At 33.0% G+C, this 21,960-nt stretch overlaps 1 protein-coding gene across 1 annotated transcript; it reads right to left on the bottom strand.

The window, feature by feature from the left end:
- Positions 1-219: 219 nt before the first annotated feature.
- Positions 220-20,307, bottom strand: LOC117329064 (acylglycerol kinase, mitochondrial-like). The gene is made up of 14 exons (XM_033886771.1): positions 20,135-20,307; positions 18,396-18,435; positions 17,705-17,784; positions 13,913-13,988; positions 13,561-13,659; positions 13,147-13,179; positions 6,269-6,363; positions 4,536-4,605; positions 3,768-3,847; positions 3,344-3,552; positions 2,899-3,008; positions 2,175-2,242; positions 1,130-1,217; positions 220-707 (listed from the first exon to the last, which is right to left on the bottom strand). The coding sequence occupies exons 1-14, from the start codon at positions 20,242-20,244 to the stop codon at positions 588-590; spliced, it is 1,278 nt and encodes a 425-aa protein (XP_033742662.1). The 5' UTR covers positions 20,245-20,307; the 3' UTR covers positions 220-587.
- Between the last annotated feature and the right edge of the window lie 1,653 nt (positions 20,308-21,960).

The raw sequence follows: 21,960 nt of genomic DNA, 5'->3' as shown, positions 1-21,960 counted from the left end.
AACCTGTCTAAATTTAAATTTTCTAAGGTATGTCATAAAAAGCATCTTAAATTTGTTTTCATTTTATTGAAGATCTAATAAAACTTGTTTCAAAAATTTGAATTTTGCTCACTAAGGCTAACAAAAATAAAAACTTCCACGACTTAAATTATCTCAGAAAATCGTATATGAAATGAAACTCGTTTTAAATCTTACATATTAATTAAGCAACATGAACTATTCATTTTGAAAGTGTTTTATTCATTTCACTTATATTTAAATACATGTACTAAGCTGTTATTTATCTTTACACAAGGTATCCAGTCCTGCTAATCAATTCACAAATTCTTAATCCAGTCATTTTTCCTCTCAAGAACAGAAATCAACTGGATTTACATGTTAAAAATGTGTAACCACACAACATTTACAGTTGCACAAAGAACTATAATGTAATGATACATGGTGGTCATATATACATCCATATACAAAACATACACCATAATAATGTCACTTCAAACTGATGCCTGGCTTCTTCCACTCAAAAAGATGATTTGATATAAATCTGTGTAATAACTGTAATACTTCATTAGCTAACACTGAAATAGGCATCAACTTAATTTGAACTCTGGATCCACACAAAAGAATTTTATTCGTTTCCGTAGTAATTCTATTGTCACTGGCACAGATTCAAACAGCTCACCATCGATGCTGTAGAATTTTGTTGGATCCTGTAAATGTAAAGAGTAAAGATGTTAACAATATGATAGATGTAGATATTAGATTTATTATACAAAATGTAATATGAATACAATATGTACTCATCGTGTATATAAATTATAATAATATGTACATCAGTGCTCAATGACAGAATAAGAGGCCCAATAGGCATGTATCACTCACCTGACTTAATTATACATCTAAGTTATGTGTATTTCAAAATAAAGTGGTCATATTCATTAGAATTATTAGACAATGGTCAAAATAGTTTGAAAACCAGAAAAGAAAATGCACTATACTATGCCAGTAATTGTATTTGATAATATTCGAAACTGAATAATTTAAATAACATATAAAAAGGCCTAGGCTAAATCTCCCAAGCCTCTTGTGAGACAAATGTGGTTGTACGACAAGAAATATAACTGGTACTCACCTCTGGCTCTATGCGAATTTTCTTAACAAGCATGGTCTCGTTTGTTTTTGCGCCAAGTCTCAGAGAAGGTTCACTAACACGGCGCCACCTACAACCACAAGACGTTGGAAGAATATTTGAAGGAACATTTTTAAGAATCTTTAGTAAAAGGAACAAATTCTCTATTATCTTTAGTAAAAGACACAATGAATTTCTGTAGTACCTTTAGTAGATCTAATTCATCTTTAGTAAAAGTAGTAAAAGGAACACTTTCTCTTGAATTTTTACCAGAAGGAACTTTTTTTCTAAACTCTTTAGTAGTTTGGTTGATTTGGTTTATTTTTGTTTAACGTCCTATTAACAGCCAGGGTCATTTAAGGACGTGCCTGGTTTTTTGAGGTGGAGGAAAGCCGGAGTACCCAGAGAAAAACCACCAACCTACGGTCAGAACCAGGCAACTTCCCACATGGGTTTCAAAGTTGTGGAGGGCTAGTGATAAAGTGTTGGGACACCTAAACCACTCGGCCACTGTGGCCCCATAAAAATCTTTAGAAAAAGGAACAATTTCTAAAGATACAAGAAAAATTGTTCCTTTTACTTCAGATGCTAGAGAAATAACTCCTAATGCTGGAAACTCCAGACATATTGTTCCTTCTTACAAACCTTCTAAGCTGATTAAAGAAAAAGCTAATAATATCAGTTGATGTGAGTAACATTTTCTGTAAATGATTCTGTTAATGTAACATTTTCTATAAATATTTCTGTTATGTAACATTTTCTGTAAATATTTCTCCTAATGTAACATTTTCTGTAATATTTCTGCTAATGTAACATTTTATGTAAATATTTTCTGTAAATGTAACATTTTCTGTAAATATTTCTGTTATGTAACATTTTCTGTAAATATTTCTGCTTATGTAACATTTTCTGTAATATTTCTACTAATGTAACATTCTATGTAAATATTTTCTGTAAATGTAACATTTTATGTAAATATTTTCTGTAAATGTAACATTTTCTGTAAATATTTCTGCTAATGTAACATTTTCTGTAAATAAACAATTACCCTTCTGTGATGAATTCCCAAACAGATGGGTCAGCAGGTCCAATTCCTACTTCTAGTCCCTTCACAGTCTAAAATATAAACATTAAGAGACAATTTTACTTTTTTTTCTCTGTGTGTACGCATTACTATTCTTAAAACAATTGTGAAGCAAGTTATATCAACCTAAATGTACGTTATTATTAATCACTCTGGTTGTCCGCACTGAATTGTTTGAGAGTTCAAACAGGAATACCCAGAAAAAAACCCACAGGATTTTTTTTTTTTCAATTTCTTTATTAACTGTGGGCCATATTGCCATTAGCACATGTTATAATATAAAAAGTCGTAATATACGTGAACAGCAATAGAAATTACAAAGTGGAGAACAAGTTCAGAGTTTGTACATATAGCCAGGATCTTATTGGCTTCGAAAATAAGATTTGCATGATACAATGGATTAAGCTGGTGGCCCCCATACATTTTGATGTTAATCAGTGAAATGCCTAGGTAAAATGTGAATGTGTTGAGCCTCATGACCACCCATTTTAAACTTTTTACACAGAACTCACAAATCCACCAACTAGTACATGTCTTCTGATTTTCCTCATTCCTTCTCAATTATTGGAAAATTGCTGATCACTAGAGAGTGAATAGCTTCAAACTTTACAGTGTGCACTTCTTTTTGGATTATTTACATTATTTGATTCTGTCCACATGCCTTTATAATCGTGGCCATAGAACCAACCTGTGTTGGGTCTTGTAGGCAGGTTGACACAGCAGTTAGTTCAACTGTGGATAAATCCCTGGTCTCTAACACATCGTTTTCATCATCTGTCTCTTCTTCAATAACTTCAGCTGCAAAACAATCAATAGAAAAAATGTAGACAAACATTTATCAAGTTGATGCTGTTGGGAGTAATTGTTTGAGAGGCAGACCCCAATCTAATATTCCTTATAAGGGGAATTAATAATATAATTAGTGTCCTTATCACATCATTTATTTTTAGTTTCTGTGGTAATAGTCTTGAACATGAAATTTTAATCAAATCAGCCATGTTTTGAAGAGTCATAAAGATTTAAGTTAAAAAATCAGTTATAACTTATTGGACTATGTCGGTCATACAGTCAACTTAAAAACCCAAATATAATCTCCAAAAGATAAAATATGACCTTGACTTAATTGATTTCACCTTTAGGTTTGATGACCTTGGGTTTGAACAGCATTGACAGCCAACTCCCCTTTGGTTCTTGCTTTGGCTGTTCTGTCTGCTGTTTGAGCTGTGTATTCTCCTCTGTAGCTAGGACATAGGACACTTTAGCCTTGACGGCTGGAGGCCAGTCTGAGAAGGCTGATCGTATGTAAGTCATTCGGTGTTTCAGCACACTCAGGTACCAATATCTGTCCAAGGGAAAAATTAAAGGTAAATAAAATCACACTAAACTTTTCTGTGATTTTAGATATTTATAATATACAACCTATAGGAACCATATCAGCTTATTCTCAGTACTTCAGAAATAGTTGAAAATGAACAAAAGCATTGTCAAGGTCAAAAGATAAGCACATAGACCTGGTTTCAAACTGAATCAGTAAATCATGATCGTTTCAACTCTTACTTTGATTTGCGGTGTTCTGCCTCCCAGAAAGCACCTGTTTCAAGTCCACACAATGCGTAAGCTGTTCGCCCATTATCCTCCTACAACACACAAATTTTAGATAAATGGTAATGACAATTTTACAAATAATTGTTTAGAGTTTCCGTGATTATCAAATACATGTTCTATAATTTCCTGTGTATTGCCCACAGGCTATATGTTTTAAAACATTAAAAAAGCCTTCTGCAGGCCATCTGATGAAGTGGGCTATCTGACAAAATTTTTCCAAGAAACATAAAATCTAGAGATTTTTGATACTTGTCAAATCCAAATGAACTTTTGTTTCCATGGTGTACTATCAGGTGCCGACATTGCTATTTATGTCTGAAATATGAATAGTACATTAAACTGTGCCTGGAAACATCAAGTAAAAACAGCTCACAATTGGTAGTGTTTATTAGCACTATTCACAGGTCAAGGCAATACAGGTCAAGTGTGAGAGCTAAAGTTGTATAGCGGGGATTCCCTCGATAATGGGAACTTGTACTCTATTTTGTAGCAGATAAACAGCACCAGAGCGGGCTATCTGCATACTTTAACTGATAACATCATTATTTTGGCTTGTGCGGGCAATCTAACAGAGTGGGCAATACACAGGAAATTACTGTACTATGTTGTTGATTATATAACCAAATAATATTATGGGTATCATTGGAACTTCATCTTTTCTATATCAATCTACCGCAAATAATTTTCTCAAAAACACTTTTAGTAGCTAAACATACTGACCTTCAGGCTGATGACATCTACACTTCTGCCCAAACCACGCACTACAGACATCGCTCCCTCACACATCAATCTGTGGAAAGACCATAAACACTTTTATTAGTGGTCTACAACAAGTGGTTCAAAGGTTAAACAAGAATTCCACGCAAGTGGATGTGTCACCTGCGCAGAAGTATTATCTATTTATAGTAAAAGTAGCTTTGACATTTGACCTTTCGACCAGTACAAAAACAATCTCATGCAAACACTTGTAGTAAGAAAGATTTGCATGAAGTTTGAGTTTAATCCATCCAAGGAAATTTGAGTTATCATACAGAAATAAATTTTCTATTTGTAATAACAGTGACCTTGACCTTTGACCTTTGGACTTGAATTGCAATCCTAAGCAAGCTCATGTGATAAGGAAAATATGCATGGAGTTTGAATTTAATCAGTCTAAGGGAACACAGAAATATTTTTTTATTTTTAGTAAATGACCTTGACCTTTGACCTTCAGACCTGAAAAGAAATCCCACGAAAGCACTTGTGATAAGGAAGATCTGCATGAAGTTGGAGTTTGATTCGCCCAAGGGAACTTGAGTTATTGCACAGAAACCTTTGTGTGGACGGTGTCGCCTGATACCGACACCACCGATACCGACACAGTGATACCCAAATGTTGCCTGCTTTTGGCAAGCAATACAAAAATGGAGAAGTATTGTACAAGGTATGAAAGTGCACACATTATTTAAGAATAAAGGTGTGGCAATACCATAAGGTAGACAACTCTTAATTTACTCAATCAACAGTACATTAGGATACATACTTATAAGTATTATCTAATGACCTGTCAGAAAATGTATGACAAATATCAACGTAATAATATAATGTACATTATGTATATCCAGGGCATGAGAAAAATATACTGTTAGTATAATCACAAATAAATGTATTGAATTTTAAATGGTCTGAAAGATAGAGTTACTGCCATCTAATACTACAATGTACAGAGAATATAATTATTGTATAGATAATAAATTGTTAACACATCTTAACATGTGTATTCAAGTGTTACTTGTCTTATATGGTCAAGTTTATAACAATTTTCTTTCTTATATAAACTTTACATAAATATCTTGTGACTTGAAAGAATATTAGCACAGACTTTGATATACCTATTATAAGTCTGTGATATCGGCTAAATCTTTAACCTGGTGTACAAAGGAGAAATTGTAATTTTGTAGAATTGAAAATTTACAAGAAATAAATCTCATTGATTTCTTTGTTTTGTTTTTTTTGTTTAACACCATACAGCTAATTGACAATTAGATCCATATAAAAATTTTGTTTTAATTTCTCATTAACAAGATTAATGAAATCAGTCCGATTCCCAGATTTTGTTGTTAGAGTTTGATATACTTATTGCTGCAAAGAAAAACCTATATAAATATTTGTATCAATTTTTTCCCAAATTATGCCCTTTAAAAGAGTTTGGAAAGATACTTGAATGAAAAAAATTTATTTATGATAGTCTATAATGCTTTTGCCGCGAGCAGCCTTAAACAGTCTGGAAGCTGGCCGTGGGATGTCATTACTGTATATATACCTATCCATTATACAACTTTCGATTGAAATCAGTTCAGAAACCAAATTGGTAGAATATGACAAAAAAAAAGTCAAGCTATATCATCTCAAACACGTCATCAATAAGTACGCTATCGTCTCAAGCATGTCACAAATAAGTACAATATGCTTACAGTACTTGGTCTTTATCTCCGCCAAACAGCAGCTTTGCAAAACGGTTTTTCAGACCAAGGGGGATAACTCCTACCGGAATGTTTTGTCTGAATGTCTGAAAAAAAAAATCATACTTTAAGTTTCAGCATACAATAAATCCTTTTTAGAGAAAATTGGCCTTTAAATTTACAATTCTAGGCAGCTTACAGTTCCAATAAAAAGTGAGACACCATTGCCTGTCTCGAAATCAGTTAACATATGGCACTTACAAAAAAGTTTGAGTATTCAGCAAAACAGTTTAATGGGAACTACTGATTATCTATACACAACTATTTAGTTCTTTATGAAATAAACACATCATTCCTGTACTCATATAATCCTTATAGTATTCAATAATCATACAAACAAGACATAGGATATACCATTCACTGATAGGATCATTAGTAACCGACATCTACATAGTAGTGTTATAGTAATGACAGACACCTACATAGTAGTGTTATAGTAATGACAGACACCTACATAGTAGTGTTATAGTAATAACAGACAACTACATAGTAGTGTTATAGTAATGACAGACACCTACATAGCAGTGTTATAGTAATAACAGACACCTACATAGTAGTGTTATAGTAATAACATACACCTACATAGTAGTGTTATAGTAATAACACACCTACATAGTAGTGTTATAGTAATGACAGACACCTACATAGTAGTGTTATAGTAATGACAGACACCTACATAGTAGTGTTATTGTAATGACAGACACCTACAAAGTAGTGTTATAGTAATAACAGACCTACATAGTAGTGTTATAGTAATAACATACCTACATAGTAGTGTTATAGTAATAACAGACCTACATAGTAGTGTTATAGTAATAACACACCTACATAGTAGTGTTATAGTAATAACACACCTACATAGTAGTGTTATAGTAATAACACACCTACATAGTAGTGTTATAGTAATAACAGACAACTACATAGTAGTGTTATAGTAATAACAGACCTACATAGTAGTGTTATAGTAATAACAGACACCTACATAGTAGTGTTATAGTAATAACAGACCTACATAGTAGTGATATAGTAATAACAGACCTACATAGTAGTGTTATAGTAATAACAGGCCTACATAGTAGTGTTATAGTAATAACAGACACCTACATAGTAGTGTTATAGTAATAACAGACACCTACATAGTAGTGTTATAGTAATAACAGACACCTACATAGTAGTGTTATAGTAATAACACACCTACATAGTAGTGTTATAGTAATAACACGCCTACATAGTAGTGTTATAGTAATAACAGACACCTACATAGTAGTGTTATAGTAATAACACGCCTACATAGTAGTGTTATAGTAATAACAGACGCCTACATAGTAGTGTTATAGTAATAACCGACATCTACATAGTAGTGTTATAGTAATAACAGACACCTACATAGTAGTGTTATAGTAATAACACACCTACATAGTAGTGTTATAGTAATAACACGCCTACATAGTAGTGTTATAGTAATAACAGACACCTACATAGTAGTGTTATAGTAATAACACGCCTACATAGTAGTGTTATAGTAATAACAGACGCCTACATAGTAGTGTTATAGTAATAACCGACATCTACATAGTAGTGTTATAGTAATAACAGACACCTACATAGTAGTGTTATAGTAATAACACGCCTACATAGTAGTGTTATAGTAATAACCGACATCTACATAGTAGTGTTATAGTAATAACAGACCTACATAGTAGTGTTATAGTAATGACAGACACCTACATAGTAGTGTTATAGTAATGACAGACACCTACATAGTAGTGTTATAGTAATAACAGACAACTACATAGTAGTGTTATAGTAATGACAGACACCTACATAGTAGTGTTATAGTAATAACAGACACCTACATAGTAGTGTTATAGTAATAACAGACCTACATAGTAGTGTTATAGTAATAACAGACACCTACATAGTAATGTTATAGAAATAACAGACACCTACATAGTAGTGTTATAGTAATAACAGACCTACATAGTAGTGTTATAGTAATAACAGACCTACATAGTAGTGTTATAGTAATAACAGACACCTACATAGTAGTGTTATAGTAATGACAGACATCTACATAGTAGTGTTATAGTAATAACAGACCTACATAGTAGTGTTATAGTAATAGCAGACCTACATAGTAGTGTTATAGTAATAACAGACACCTACATAGTAGTGTTATATAGTAATAACAGACCTACATAGTAGTGTTATTGTAATGACAGACACCTACATAGTAGTGTTATAGTAATAACAGACCTACATAGTAGTGTTATAGTAATAACATACCTACATAGTAGTGTTATAGTAATAACAGACCTACATAGTAGTGTTATAGTAATAACACACCTACATAGTAGTGTTATAGTAATAACACACCTACATAGTAGTGTTATAGTAATAACACACCTACATAGTAGTGTTATAGTAATAACAGACAACTACATAGTAGTGTTATAGTAATAACAGACCTACATAGTAGTGTTATAGTAATAACAGACACCTACATAGTAGTGTTATAGTAATAACAGACCTACATAGTAGTGATATAGTAATAACAGACCTACATAGTAGTGTTATAGTAATAACAGGCCTACATAGTAGTGTTATAGTAATAACAGACACCTACATAGTAGTGTTATAGTAATAACAGACACCTACATAGTAGTGTTATAGTAATAACAGACACCTACATAGTAGTGTTATAGTAATAACAGACACCTACATAGTAGTGTTATAGTAATAACACGCCTACATAGTAGTGTTATAGTAATAACAGACACCTACATAGTAGTGTTATAGTAATAACACGCCTACATAGTAGTGTTATAGTAATAACAGACGCCTACATAGTAGTGTTATAGTAATAACCGACATCTACATAGTAGTGTTATAGTAATAACAGACACCTACATAGTAGTGTTATAGTAATAACACGCCTACATAGTAGTGTTATAGTAATAACCGACATCTACATAGTAGTGTTATAGTAATAACAGACCTACATAGTAGTGTTATAGTAATGACAGACACCTACATAGTAGTGTTATAGTAATGACAGACACCTACATAGTAGTGTTATAGTAATAACAGACAACTACATAGTAGTGTTATAGTAATGACAGACACCTACATAGCAGTGTTATAGTAATAACAGACACCTACATAGTAGTGTTATAGTAATAACAGACCTACATAGTAGTGTTATAGTAATAACAGACACCTACATAGTAATGTTATAGAAATAACAGACACCTACATAGTAGTGTTATAGTAATAACAGACCTACATAGTAGTGTTATAGTAATAACAGACCTACATAGTAGTGTTATAGTAATAACAGACACCTACATAGTAGTGTTATAGTAATGACAGACATCTACATAGTAGTGTTATAGTAATAACAGACCTACATAGTAGTGTTATAGTAATAACAGACCTACATAGTAGTGTTATAGTAATAACAGACACCTACATAGTAGTGTTATATAGTAATAACAGACCTACATAGTAGTGTTATAGTAATAACAGACACCTACATAGTAGTGTTATAGTAAAAACAGACACCTACATAGTAGTGTTATAGTAATAACACACCTACATAGTAGTGTTATAGTAATAACAGACACCTACATAGTAGTGTTATAGTAATAACAGACACCTACATAGTAGTGTTATAGTAATAACAGACACCTACATAGTAGTGTTATAGTAATAACAGACACCTACATAGTAGTGTTATAGTAATAACAGACACCTACATAGTAGTGTTATAGTAATAACAGACCTACATAGTAGTGTTATAGTAATAACAGACACCTACATAGTAGTGTTATAGTAATAACAGACCTACATAGTAGTGTTATAGTAATAACAGACACCTACATAGTAGTGTTATAGTAATAACAGGCCTACATAGTAGTGTTATAGTAATAACAGACCTACATAGTAGTGTTATAGTAATAACAGACACCTACATAGTAGTGTTATAGTAATAACAGACCTACATAGTAGTGTTATAGTAATAACAGACCTACATAGTAGTGTTATAGTAATAACAGACACCTACATAGTAGTGTTATAGTAATGACAGACATGTACATAGTAGTGTTATAGTAATAACACACCTACATAGTAGTGTTATAGTAATAACACACCTACATAGTAGTGTTATAGTAATAACAGACACCTACATAGTAGTGTTATAGTAATAACAGACACCTACATAGTAGTGTTATAGTAATAACAGACACCTACATAGTAGTGTTATAGTAATAACACACCTACATAGTAGTGTTATAGTAATAACAGACACCTACATAGTAGTGTTATAGTAATAACAGACACCTACATAGTAGTGTTATAGTAATGACAGACCTACATAGTAGTGGTATAGTAATAACAGACACCTACATAGTAGTGTTATAGTAATAACACACCTACATAGTAGTGTTATAGTAATAACAGACACCTACATAGTAGTGTTATAGTAATAACAGACACCTACATAGTAGTGTTATAGTAATGACAGACACGTACATAGTAGTGTTATAGTAATAACACACCTACATAGTAGTGTTATAGTAATAACACACCTACATAGTAGTGTTATAGTAATAACAGACACCTACATAGTAGTGTTATAGTAATAACACACCTACATAGTAGTGTTATAGTAATAACAGACACCTACATAGTAGTGTTATAATAATAACAGACACCTACATAGTAGTGTTATAGTAATAACAGACCTACATAGTAGTGTTATAGTAATAACAGACCTACATAGTAGTGTTATAGTAATAACATACCTACATAGTAGTGTTATAGTAATAACACACCTACATAGTAGTGTTATAGTAATAACAGACACCTACATAGTAGTGTTATAGTAATAACAGACACCTACATAGTAGTGTTATAGTAATAACAGACCTACATAGTAGTGTTATAGTAATGACAGACCTACATAGTAGTGTTATAGTAATGACAGACACGTACATAGTAGTGTTATAGTAATAACACACCTACATAGTAGTGTTATAGTAATAACACACCTACATAGTAGTGTTATAGTAATAACAGACACCTACATAGTAGTGTTATAGTAATAACAGACACCTACATAGTAGTGTTATAGTAATAACAGACCTACATAGTAGTGTTATAGTAATAACATACCTACATAGTAGTGTTATAGTAATGACAGACCTACATAGTAGTGTTATAGTAATGACAGACCTACATAGTAGTGTTATAGTAATAACAGACACCTACATAGTAGTGTTATAGTAATGACAGACACCTACATAGTAGTGTTATAGTAATAACAGACACCTACATAGTAGTGTTATAGTAATAACAGACACCTACATAGTAGTGTTATAGTAATGACAGACCTACATAGTAGTGTTATAGTAATAACAGACACCTACATAGTAGTGTTATAGTAATGACAGACACGTACATAGTAGTGTTATAGTAATAACACACCTACATAGTAGTGTTATAGTAATAACACACCTACATAGTAGTGTTATAGTAATAACACACCTACATAGTAGTGTTATAGTAATAACAGACACCTACATAGTAGTGTTATAGTAATAACAGACACCTACATAGTAGTGTTATAGTAATAACAGACCTACATAGTAGTGTTATAGTAATAACAGACCTACATAGTAGTGTTATAGTAATAACATACCTACATAGTAGTGTTATAGTAATGACAGACCTACATAGTAGTGTTATAGTAATGACAGACCTACATAGTAGTGTTATAGTAATAACAGACACCTACATAGTAGTGTTATAGTAATGACAGACACCTACATAGTAGTGTTATAGTAATGACAGACCTACATAGTAGTGTTATAGTAATAACAGACCTACATAGTAGTGTTATAGTAATAACAGACACCTACATAGTAGTGTTATAGTAATAACAGACACCTACATAGTAGTGTTATAGTAATGACAGACCTACATAGTAGTGTTATAGTAATAACAGACACCTACATAGTAGTGTTATAGTAATGACAGACACGTACATAGTAGTGTTATAGTAATAACACACCTACATAGTAGTGTTATAGTAATAACACACACCTACATAGTAGTGTTATATAGTAATAACAGACCTACATGGTAGTGTTATAGTAATAACAGACACCTACATAGTAGTGTTATAGTAAAAACAGACACCTACATAGTAGTGTTATTTTATTCTCAGTAATAAAGAGTTATATTTTTTGATATTTTTTGAGGATGGAATAAAACCATGAAAAACTGAAATCTTAAAAACAAAAATATGACATTATTGCTGGCACGACACAAGTTGAAATGATCTGGGTCAACAATTTCCTATAAATGTTCAGTCTACAGTTAACCTCGGAGATGCAATTGATTCTAAAGCTACTGAGGATCGAAAGGAATTTAGAATGGCCTGTCTTTGGCTGGTCTATAACCTCAAAGAGTAGGCAGGGGTGTAGGTTTTTCAGAAATAAAAAAAAAACCTTTAAAATAGGTTTATAAATGTAATTTACAGTATCATCTGCTCATTACGTCATTAAGTTCCAAGACGACTCATTAGTTAGTTCTAGAGAATATTTAGTACTGTTTAAAGACAGATCAGTCTATAAAAGTGACCTGGAAATCCCACTTGAGTTGTGCCAATAGGATATGGATCTTTATTATAGATAAATAGCTGCATGTCACATTTCAGAACATGTTTCTCTAATATTGCATTATCGAAAATGGTGAAATGTTTTGATATGCTCAACTAAAAGTTAGAAATATGGGTTTACATGTGCAATTCTTCTTAAACTTACCTTATCTTCCTTCCTCATGATCCCAGTAACGGTCTAGAAATTAAAACACATGTCATTCACAGAAATAGACCAGAATTTCAAATAACTGCATATTTTATGTGCTTCTCTTTGTCAGTATGGAGAGTTTTGAGTAGAGTAAAAAAAAAGAAATAACATTTTAACATTTCTGTTTTCACCAAAATTTTGATACATTTTTTGTATATATATTATAAAAATGCTGATGCAAGAACAAGAAAACATGTTTAATATGTTTCAGTAATTTTTTTGAAAACAACTAAAAATAAAGTACATGTATTAGAAATTAAATGACATTTTTTCTCTTAAAATTCACCTAAATATGACATGTATCAAAACATAACAGCTTTGGAAATGAAGTTGAATCGGCCAGTTCATACATTTGTTAAATGCTTTTACCTCAAGCAGTGTTCCATCACCACCAGCGACCAATATGCCATCTGTGTCAGACTTCTCCATGATAGACAGGAACTTTTTCACCTGTCCTTCATATTCGACCTGATATCAGAATTGAAATTTCAGAAAGCAAAATGTGAAATTCATTCAAGAACAAAAATCTTGATGAAATATTGAAGAGTCATTCATAAACACAGCAGTATATTTTCTGGATCACTTTGAAATGATAGCTGAAAATTCAAAAGAAAAGTCACAAATGATGAAATTGACTGCAACTTTATGACCAAGTCAAGGACCAGTTAGAATGAATTTAAGGATATTGTACAAGTTAATACTACATTTAAGTATAATTTACCTTAACAATATTGACATCCAGCCCTGCAGAATGTAGTATAGGGGCTGCATTCTTCTCAAACACCTTCAAAGCACCTCTGTCAACAAACATGGGGAGAACATTCAGTGTTTATACAGGTTCATTAGAGTATTTTCATGCACTTTTAACATTTCTTTTACAAACTCCTCAAACCCTATTCCCTTTATTTAAAAACAAACAACAACAAAGACTGAAATTTCATACAGGTAAGCTAAATAAATGCTGTGTAAACAACAAAACATATTGAAGTATCCCTGGAGTCACTGGTACATCCTTAAATGACGTTAAACAAACCAAACCAAACCACTGGTGACGAAAGTAATAACTGTTCAGATGATACAGCCATGCTACTAACAATTAACAGTCCAGAAAATACAGCCATGCTACTAACAATAAACAGTCCAGAAAATACAGCCATGATACTAACAATAAACAGTCCAGAAGATACAGCCATGCTACTAACAATAAACAGTCCAGAAATTACAGCCATGCTACTAACAATAAACAGTCCAGAAGATACAGCCATGTTACTAACAATAAACAGTCCAGAAGATACAGCCATGCTACTAACAATAAACAGTTTAGAAGATACAGCCATGTTACTAACAATAAACAGTCCAAAGATACAGCCATGCTACTAACAATAAACAGTCCAGAAATTACAGCCATGCTACTAACAATAAACAGTCCAGAAAATACAGCCATGCTACTAACAATAGATACAGCCATGCTACTATTAAACAACAAACAGCCCAAAGATACAGCCATGCTACTAACAATAAACAGTCCAAAGATACAGCCATGCTACTAACAATAAACAGTCCAGAAAATACAGCCATGCTACTAACAATACTCAGTCCAAAGATACAGCCATGCTACTAACAATAGATACAGCCATGCTACTAACAATAAACAGTTTAGAAGATACAGCCATGCTACTAACAATAAACAGTCCAGAAAATACAGCCATGCTACTAACAATAAACAGTCCAGAAAATACAGCCATGCTACTAACAATAAACAGTCCAAAGATACAGCCATGCTACTAACAATTAACAGTCCAGAAAATACAGCCATGCTACTAACAATAAACAGTCCAGAAAATACAGCCATGCTACTAACAATAAACAGTCCAGAAGATACAGCCATGCTACTAACAATAAACAGTCCAGAAGATACAGCCATGCTACTAACAATAAACAGTTTAGAAGATACAGCCATGCTACTAACAATAAACAGTCCAAAGATACAGCCATGCTACTAACAATAAACAGTCCAAAGATACAGCCATGCTACTAACAATAAACAGTCCAGAAAATACAGCCATGCTACTAACAATAGATACAGCCATGCTACTATTAAACAACAAACAGCCCAAAGATACAGCCATGCTACTAACAATAAACAGTCCAAAGATACAGCCATGCTACTAACAATAAACAGTCCAGAAAATACAGCCATGCTACTAACAATTAACAGTCCAGAAAATACAGCCATGCTACTAACAATAAACAGTCCAAAGATACAGCCATGCTACTAACATTAAACAGTCCAGATAATACAGCCATGCTACTAACAATAAACAGTCCAGAAAATACAGCCATGCTACTAACAATAAACAGTCCAGAAAATACAGCCATGCTACTAACAATAAACAGTCCAGAAAATACAGCCATGCTACTAACAATAGATACAGCCATGCTACTATTAAACAATAAACATTCCAAAGATACAGCCATGCTACTAACAATAAACAGTCCAAAGATACAGCCATGCTACTAACAATAAACAGTCCAGAAAATACAGCCATGCTACTAACAATAAACAGTCCAGAAAATACAGCCATGCTACTAACAATAGATACAGCCATGCTACTATTAAACAACAAACAGCCCAAAGATACAGCCATGCTACTAACAATAAACAGTCCAAAGATACAGCCATGCTACTAACAATAAACAGTTTAGAAGATATAGCCATGCTACTAACAATAAACAGTCCAGAAAATACAGCCATGCTACTAACAATAAACAGTCCAGAAAATACAGCCATGCTACTAACAATAGATACAGCCATGCTACTATTAAACAATAAACATTCCAAAGATACAGCCATGCTACTAACAATAAACAGTCCAGAAAATACAGCCATGCTACTAACAATAAACAGTCCAAAGATACAGCCATGCTACTAACAATAAACAGTCCAAAGATACAGCCATGCTATTAACAATAGATACAGCCATGCTACTAGCAATACTCAGTCCAAAGATACAGCCATGCTACTAACAATAAACAGTACAGAAGATACTGCCATGCTACTAACAATAAACAGTACAGAAGATACAGCCATGCTACTAACAATAAACAGTCCAGAAGATACAGCCATGCTACTAACAATAAACATTCCAAAGATACAGCCATGCTACTAACAATAAACAGTCCAAAGATACAGCTATGCTACTAACAATAAACAGTCCAAAGATACAGCCATGCTACAAACAATAAACAGTTTAGAAGATACAGCCATGCTACTAACAATAAACAGTCCAAAGATACAGCCATGCTACTAACAATAAACAGTCCAGAAGATACAGCCATGCTACTAACAATAAACAGTCCAAAGATACAGCTATGCTACTAACAATAAACGGTCCAGAAGATACAGCTATGCAACTAACAATAAACGGTACAAAGATATAGCCATGCTACTAACAATAGTATACACAGTCCAAAGATACAGCCATGCTACTAACAATAAACAGTCCAGAAGATACAGCCATGCTACTAACAATACTCAGTCCAAAGATACAGCAATGCTACTAACAATAGATACAGCCATGCTACTAACAATAAACAGTCCAGAAAATACAGCCATGCTACTAACAATAAACAGTTCAAAGATACAGCCATGCTACTAACAATAGATACAGCCATGCTACTAACAATAGATACAGCCATATGCTACTAACAATAGATACAGTCATGCTACTAACAATAGATACACAGGGCATCCAGTTGACCCTTGACTTTTAGCAATTTCAGAAGTCAAATCACTATTTCTGAGCAATCTGAAGGGTCAAAACATATGTCAAATAGACATGTCCCTTCAAACCCAAGAGTCAGATCTCAATTTGGAGAGTCAAAAACATACTTTCAAGGGTCTACTGGATGCCCTGGATACAGCCATGCTACTAACAATAGATACAGCCATGCTACTAACAATAAAGAGTCCAGAAGACACAACCATGTTACTAACAATACTCAGTCCAAAGATACAGCCATGCTACTAACAATAGATACAGCCATGCTACTAACAATGAACAGTTCAAAGATACAGCCATGCTACTAACAATGAACAGTTCAAAGATACAGCCATGCTACTAACAATGAACAGTTCAAAGATACAGCCATGCTACTAACAATAAACAGTACAGAAGATACAGCCATGCTACTAACAATAAACAGTCCAGGAGATACAGCCATGCTCAAAATATTTAATCAAAACCGATGAGTTACAAAATGAACATTCAAAATAAAAACAAAAATCAAATTTCTTTGATTACATTTTAGTCATGTAACCAGTGAGGAAAATTAAAGGCTAGCTATTTATCAGTAAAATTTTAGGCACTATTACAGGACTTTCAGCAAAAAATATTGAAAACTAGAAGATATTTCAAGAACTACTCTGAATGATGAAAACTTCCTCTTTTATTGTAAGTTACACAGTTTTACTCCATAATCCTTGATTTGTATAATCACACATTGTACATACCCGCCTGATGCTGCAGGATTCAGGAATACAGTGATCTTTCTTGGTCTTTCTTTCAGGCCAATCCTTACATTACCATATTTCTGAAAATTCAATTTGAGACATGTGCATTTTCAAAGTAAATTAGATATTATGTTACCATAAACCCATCATTCATTTTTTTCTGAATCAAAATGTAAATTATCATATCCTGACAAAATTTATCATATACTTACTACCACCAGCTAGACTGGTAAAATACTACTCATAAAATATCATATACATGTCTATCTGTTGATAGTGTTAAGGGAATTAATCTGTTGTTTTTATCATCAGTTACAAGCAATGTTACACATCTAAATTTTAAACCCATATATATATAGTATAACAAAACTGTACTTGAAATGGCTTTAACTATAAATTAAAACAATGCTGGCAAATAGAATAAATCTAGTAATTATTCTATGTTAGATATGTTTCAAAATACATAGGTGTCAACCATCCCGGATTACGCGGGAAGTGCCCAGAAAAAAAATGAAAATTTCCCCTTAATCACGATTTGATACATTTTCCAAATCAGGGTTATTTAAAATTTATCCCGGATTTGAGCAGTCATCCCTCATAAAACCCCGGAAATCTCAGACACATCGACCCTGGACTGATTCTGTAAATAAAACACTCTCAGGAACTGTTATAAGTACTGTAGCTGACATACCAAGGCTTCAGCACAAAACTCTCTCCGTATCCACTCCTCACTGCAATCAAATAAACAATCGTTTAATTCAGGTAAAAGGCATAATAAAAGGTAACAAATTAAGAAAGAATACATTAATTTGATGACTTTTATGATTGAACATAAACTATGATAACTTTTCATGAAGTTGTGACTTTGAATATTTTTGAAATTACAATTCAATTTAGCTATTTCAGATAGGTCAATACAGCTGTTATAAAACAAACTTTATGGTAGCTCAATTCTCCTTTCTATAATTTTAAAGATAATATTTAATATTTCTGTTTACGATCAAACTAATAGAGAAAGGGTTAATGTTTATGCCCCCCCCCCCCCCCCCCCCAATCCTTGTCAGTATAGACCCTCGCTTTACACTAGTCAAAATTTCATACTTGAATTGACGCCATATTGCTACCCTAATCAGTGCGCGATGGAGTGAAAAGAAATAAAATACAACATTAATTTCTATATATTTTACCGCTTATAATTCTTATACTCCCGATTCTATATTGTTATTGCACCAAAATCTTAGCAACACCAAATGGTGTCGGAGAATTTCACATCTTCATATAGTAGTGCGCTCTGGCCCTACACCAGACATGGTGTCAGGGCCAGAGGAAACTCGGACTAGATTGACAGATACCTTATTATAAGCAAACACTTTTAGTTTATAAACATCTTTTAGCAAAATACTGTGGAAATACAGGGAAAACTCATTTCCGTCGAGTGACAAGACAGGAATCGAAATGGCTCTTGAGTGTATTTGAGTAAAAAGTCAAGCCCCCTCAGAACTAGCTGCGATAACGTAGCTCTGGACGACGGACGGACAATTTCTGACAGATGGTCGTCGTCAGAGCTACGATTCCCTCCCATTGCTCGTAATGTAGCAAAACAGTGAACCTCGAAAATGCTACAAATAGCGGATATCGTTTGACTTTGGAGTAATAGTTCGTATAATTAAACATTTCTAATACAATTTTGCAATGTATTAGCCTACCGCCAAATCTAGAAATCTTTAATTCGCATATTCTGATATCATACTGCTCGGAGTTGTCTCCGTGATCCGCCATGATACTTCTCGAAGAACTCTCGCCAGGATTCTAACCCAAATATGGAACCTGTGATCCATATATGGATGAAGCTACTACGATAAATAAATACATAATCAGAGATATTTAACCACTCTTTTGTAACTTTTGTGAAGAAAGCGAATCTTACTTTGCGTAATTAAATAATTTCAGAATGAATTGACCTTCCTTACCGAGATATATTACTCCGAATCTTTTTTTCTGTTGAAATCTCGCGGGAAACCTCATTAGCATCAATTTATTTTGATTTCCTTATAAGGAAATTGACCTTTACACTTGTATCAAAGATGGCGGTATGTTTGAACTGATATCTCCGTGTGTCTTGCTCGTTTTGGATTTTACTATTTATTGTCAAACATTTGAAGTAATGTGCAGGTTTGTTGCTTGAATATTCATAATAGATACCAGAATCATCAATGTACATGTGTTTTTTATCCGAGAAAATTTTTACCACTGCTAATACTGCCCGATGTGAATCACATCGGGGCTTGCTACACTATCGGCAATGGGAGGGACTTCATACACTGCCGGAGAGCAGTGTAGGCAGGGTATGAATATTCGTTCTACCTCAGAACCTGATCATTGAAATGCGTGTTCAGCAACTAGGCCTACGCCATGATAAATGTCTCTTACTCGTATTTTCCCTTTACATATTTCACACCATATATTGCAGCTCCAACAGCAACAACTGATTTCTTCCAGTTATTTCTGATAACTTTGGCATATTTTATCACGAGAGCCATCTAGGACCATGCTGTATTCAATGTCAGTTTAAAAATTCAATGTAGATCGCACACTTTGTGTTGATGTCACTGCGTTACAAGCACTTCAGAGCACAGATCCCGGTATTGCTATCTAAACATTGAAACGTATCCGGTACGACGATTCGGAAAAAGTCTGGGATCAACGTTGATCCAATGATTAAACAAATTACAAAAAAAACTCTTTTTATTACATAATTTATAATTTTATTTTGAAGCTGACGAGTTTTATATTTTTATAAAGAAAAGTTTACGAGACATCTTATGAATTATATAAAATATCTGATATAATTATCCATACGGTGTCAGGTCGTTTCGGTAACAAGTCTTTTCGGTACTTTTTCGGATTTGTTTCGGGACATTCGGAAGTCGTTTCGGTAGAAGTCCGGGTCGTTTCGGGAGACATGAGCAAGTCGTTTCGGTACTTTCAATCAACATTAGAATAAACACCTTAATTTTTTTTAATGCATAATTAACATGAATTAATCTGTTTTTAAAACGATTCATAATTAATATACAGTCAGTATAAACACCTATTACGCTTAAGATATTTTGATTATGACAACAAATATATCGATAATACAAACAGCATTGTTTTAACCACCAAGTGCAGTGTTTTCTTTAAACCAGCACTAATGGTTCTTTTCTTTATGATCGTACCTAAACACGTTATTATTTGGTTCATAATTTCAAACTTCTATTATAGAAGCAATACAATCAAAATCAAAATTGGTATGTAACAACCCATGCCCGAGAAATAAAGGCTATACAGGGTGATTTCATTACTTTTTTTTGATTTCGTATTAGGTTTGTTAAATCATTACGTATTCAAAATTGAGACACACATATATAAATATACATGTAGGTATAGAATTAAATACGTTAAGTTGAAGAAATATATACATGTATATGTAATAATGTAATAAAAACAAAATTGATACGCGTGAAATATAGACCTATCTTATATTAAAAGGGAAACCATTAAATTTCTTTTTTATTGTATTTTTGATGTACTTTTAAATATATAAAATGCAACAAAAAGAAAATTGAATGGGTTCCCTTTTGATATAACAGATATTTCACTCGTTTGGCAGACTATTTCGATATTTTAAAAAAAAGACATAATTGTGTCGAAAAAGCGGGAATCTGATAAACACAATTTACGCGTTTTCTGCTGTTATCGGACTATCTGTGTAAATACACCATATCATTTCCTTAGCGCTATATTCATTACAACATAAACAAACCACAAATTTATCTATTTTACACATTTACCTCTAATTTACAGTTAAGAAGACAATTATACCATACAGGTATATATGCTACTCAAACAATGCTGAGGTTTAACACAAGAAACTGTGGACAGGTGTTGTGTCGCAGTCAGCACAATAACATCAGATATTAAGTCGGCGACCGGTGACCTCTTGTGTTATGGGAGTAACACATATATGCATGTTGCTGTATTGTTGTTAAATATATGTATATATAAAGGATTTTGAATGGTTTCCCGTTTAATATAACATATATTTCACGAGTATGACAGATATTGATATTAAATATCGAAATATTCTGTCATACGAGTCTTGATATCAAGATGTCTTGTAAGATGTGCACTACCTCTTGAGATGTGTCTAGGCCAAGCTTATGATTGTGCAGCAAACATAACGGGACACATATCTGGTGTTGCTAAAGTCATTC

This window comes from Pecten maximus, chromosome 6, assembly GCF_902652985.1.
Source record: "Pecten maximus chromosome 6, xPecMax1.1, whole genome shotgun sequence".
NCBI lineage: Eukaryota > Metazoa > Mollusca > Bivalvia > Pectinida > Pectinidae > Pecten > Pecten maximus.
This window is presented reverse-complemented; position numbering and strand designations above follow the sequence as displayed.

Bases quoted from the DNA above. Each gene is read 5' to 3' on its own strand.
- LOC117329064 (XM_033886771.1), bottom strand. From the start codon at position 20,244: ATGGCTCTCGTGATAAAATATGCCAAAGTTATCAGAAATAACTGGAAG. The intron at 17,785-18,395 runs GTATGTCAGCTA...TTGAATTTTCAG, and splicing joins AGTTTTGTGCTGAAGCCTTG to AAATATGGTAATGTAAGGAT. The intron at 4,606-6,268 runs GTAAGCATATTG...GTCTTTCCACAG, and splicing joins GGAGATAAAGACCAAGTACT to ATTGATGTGTGAGGGAGCGA.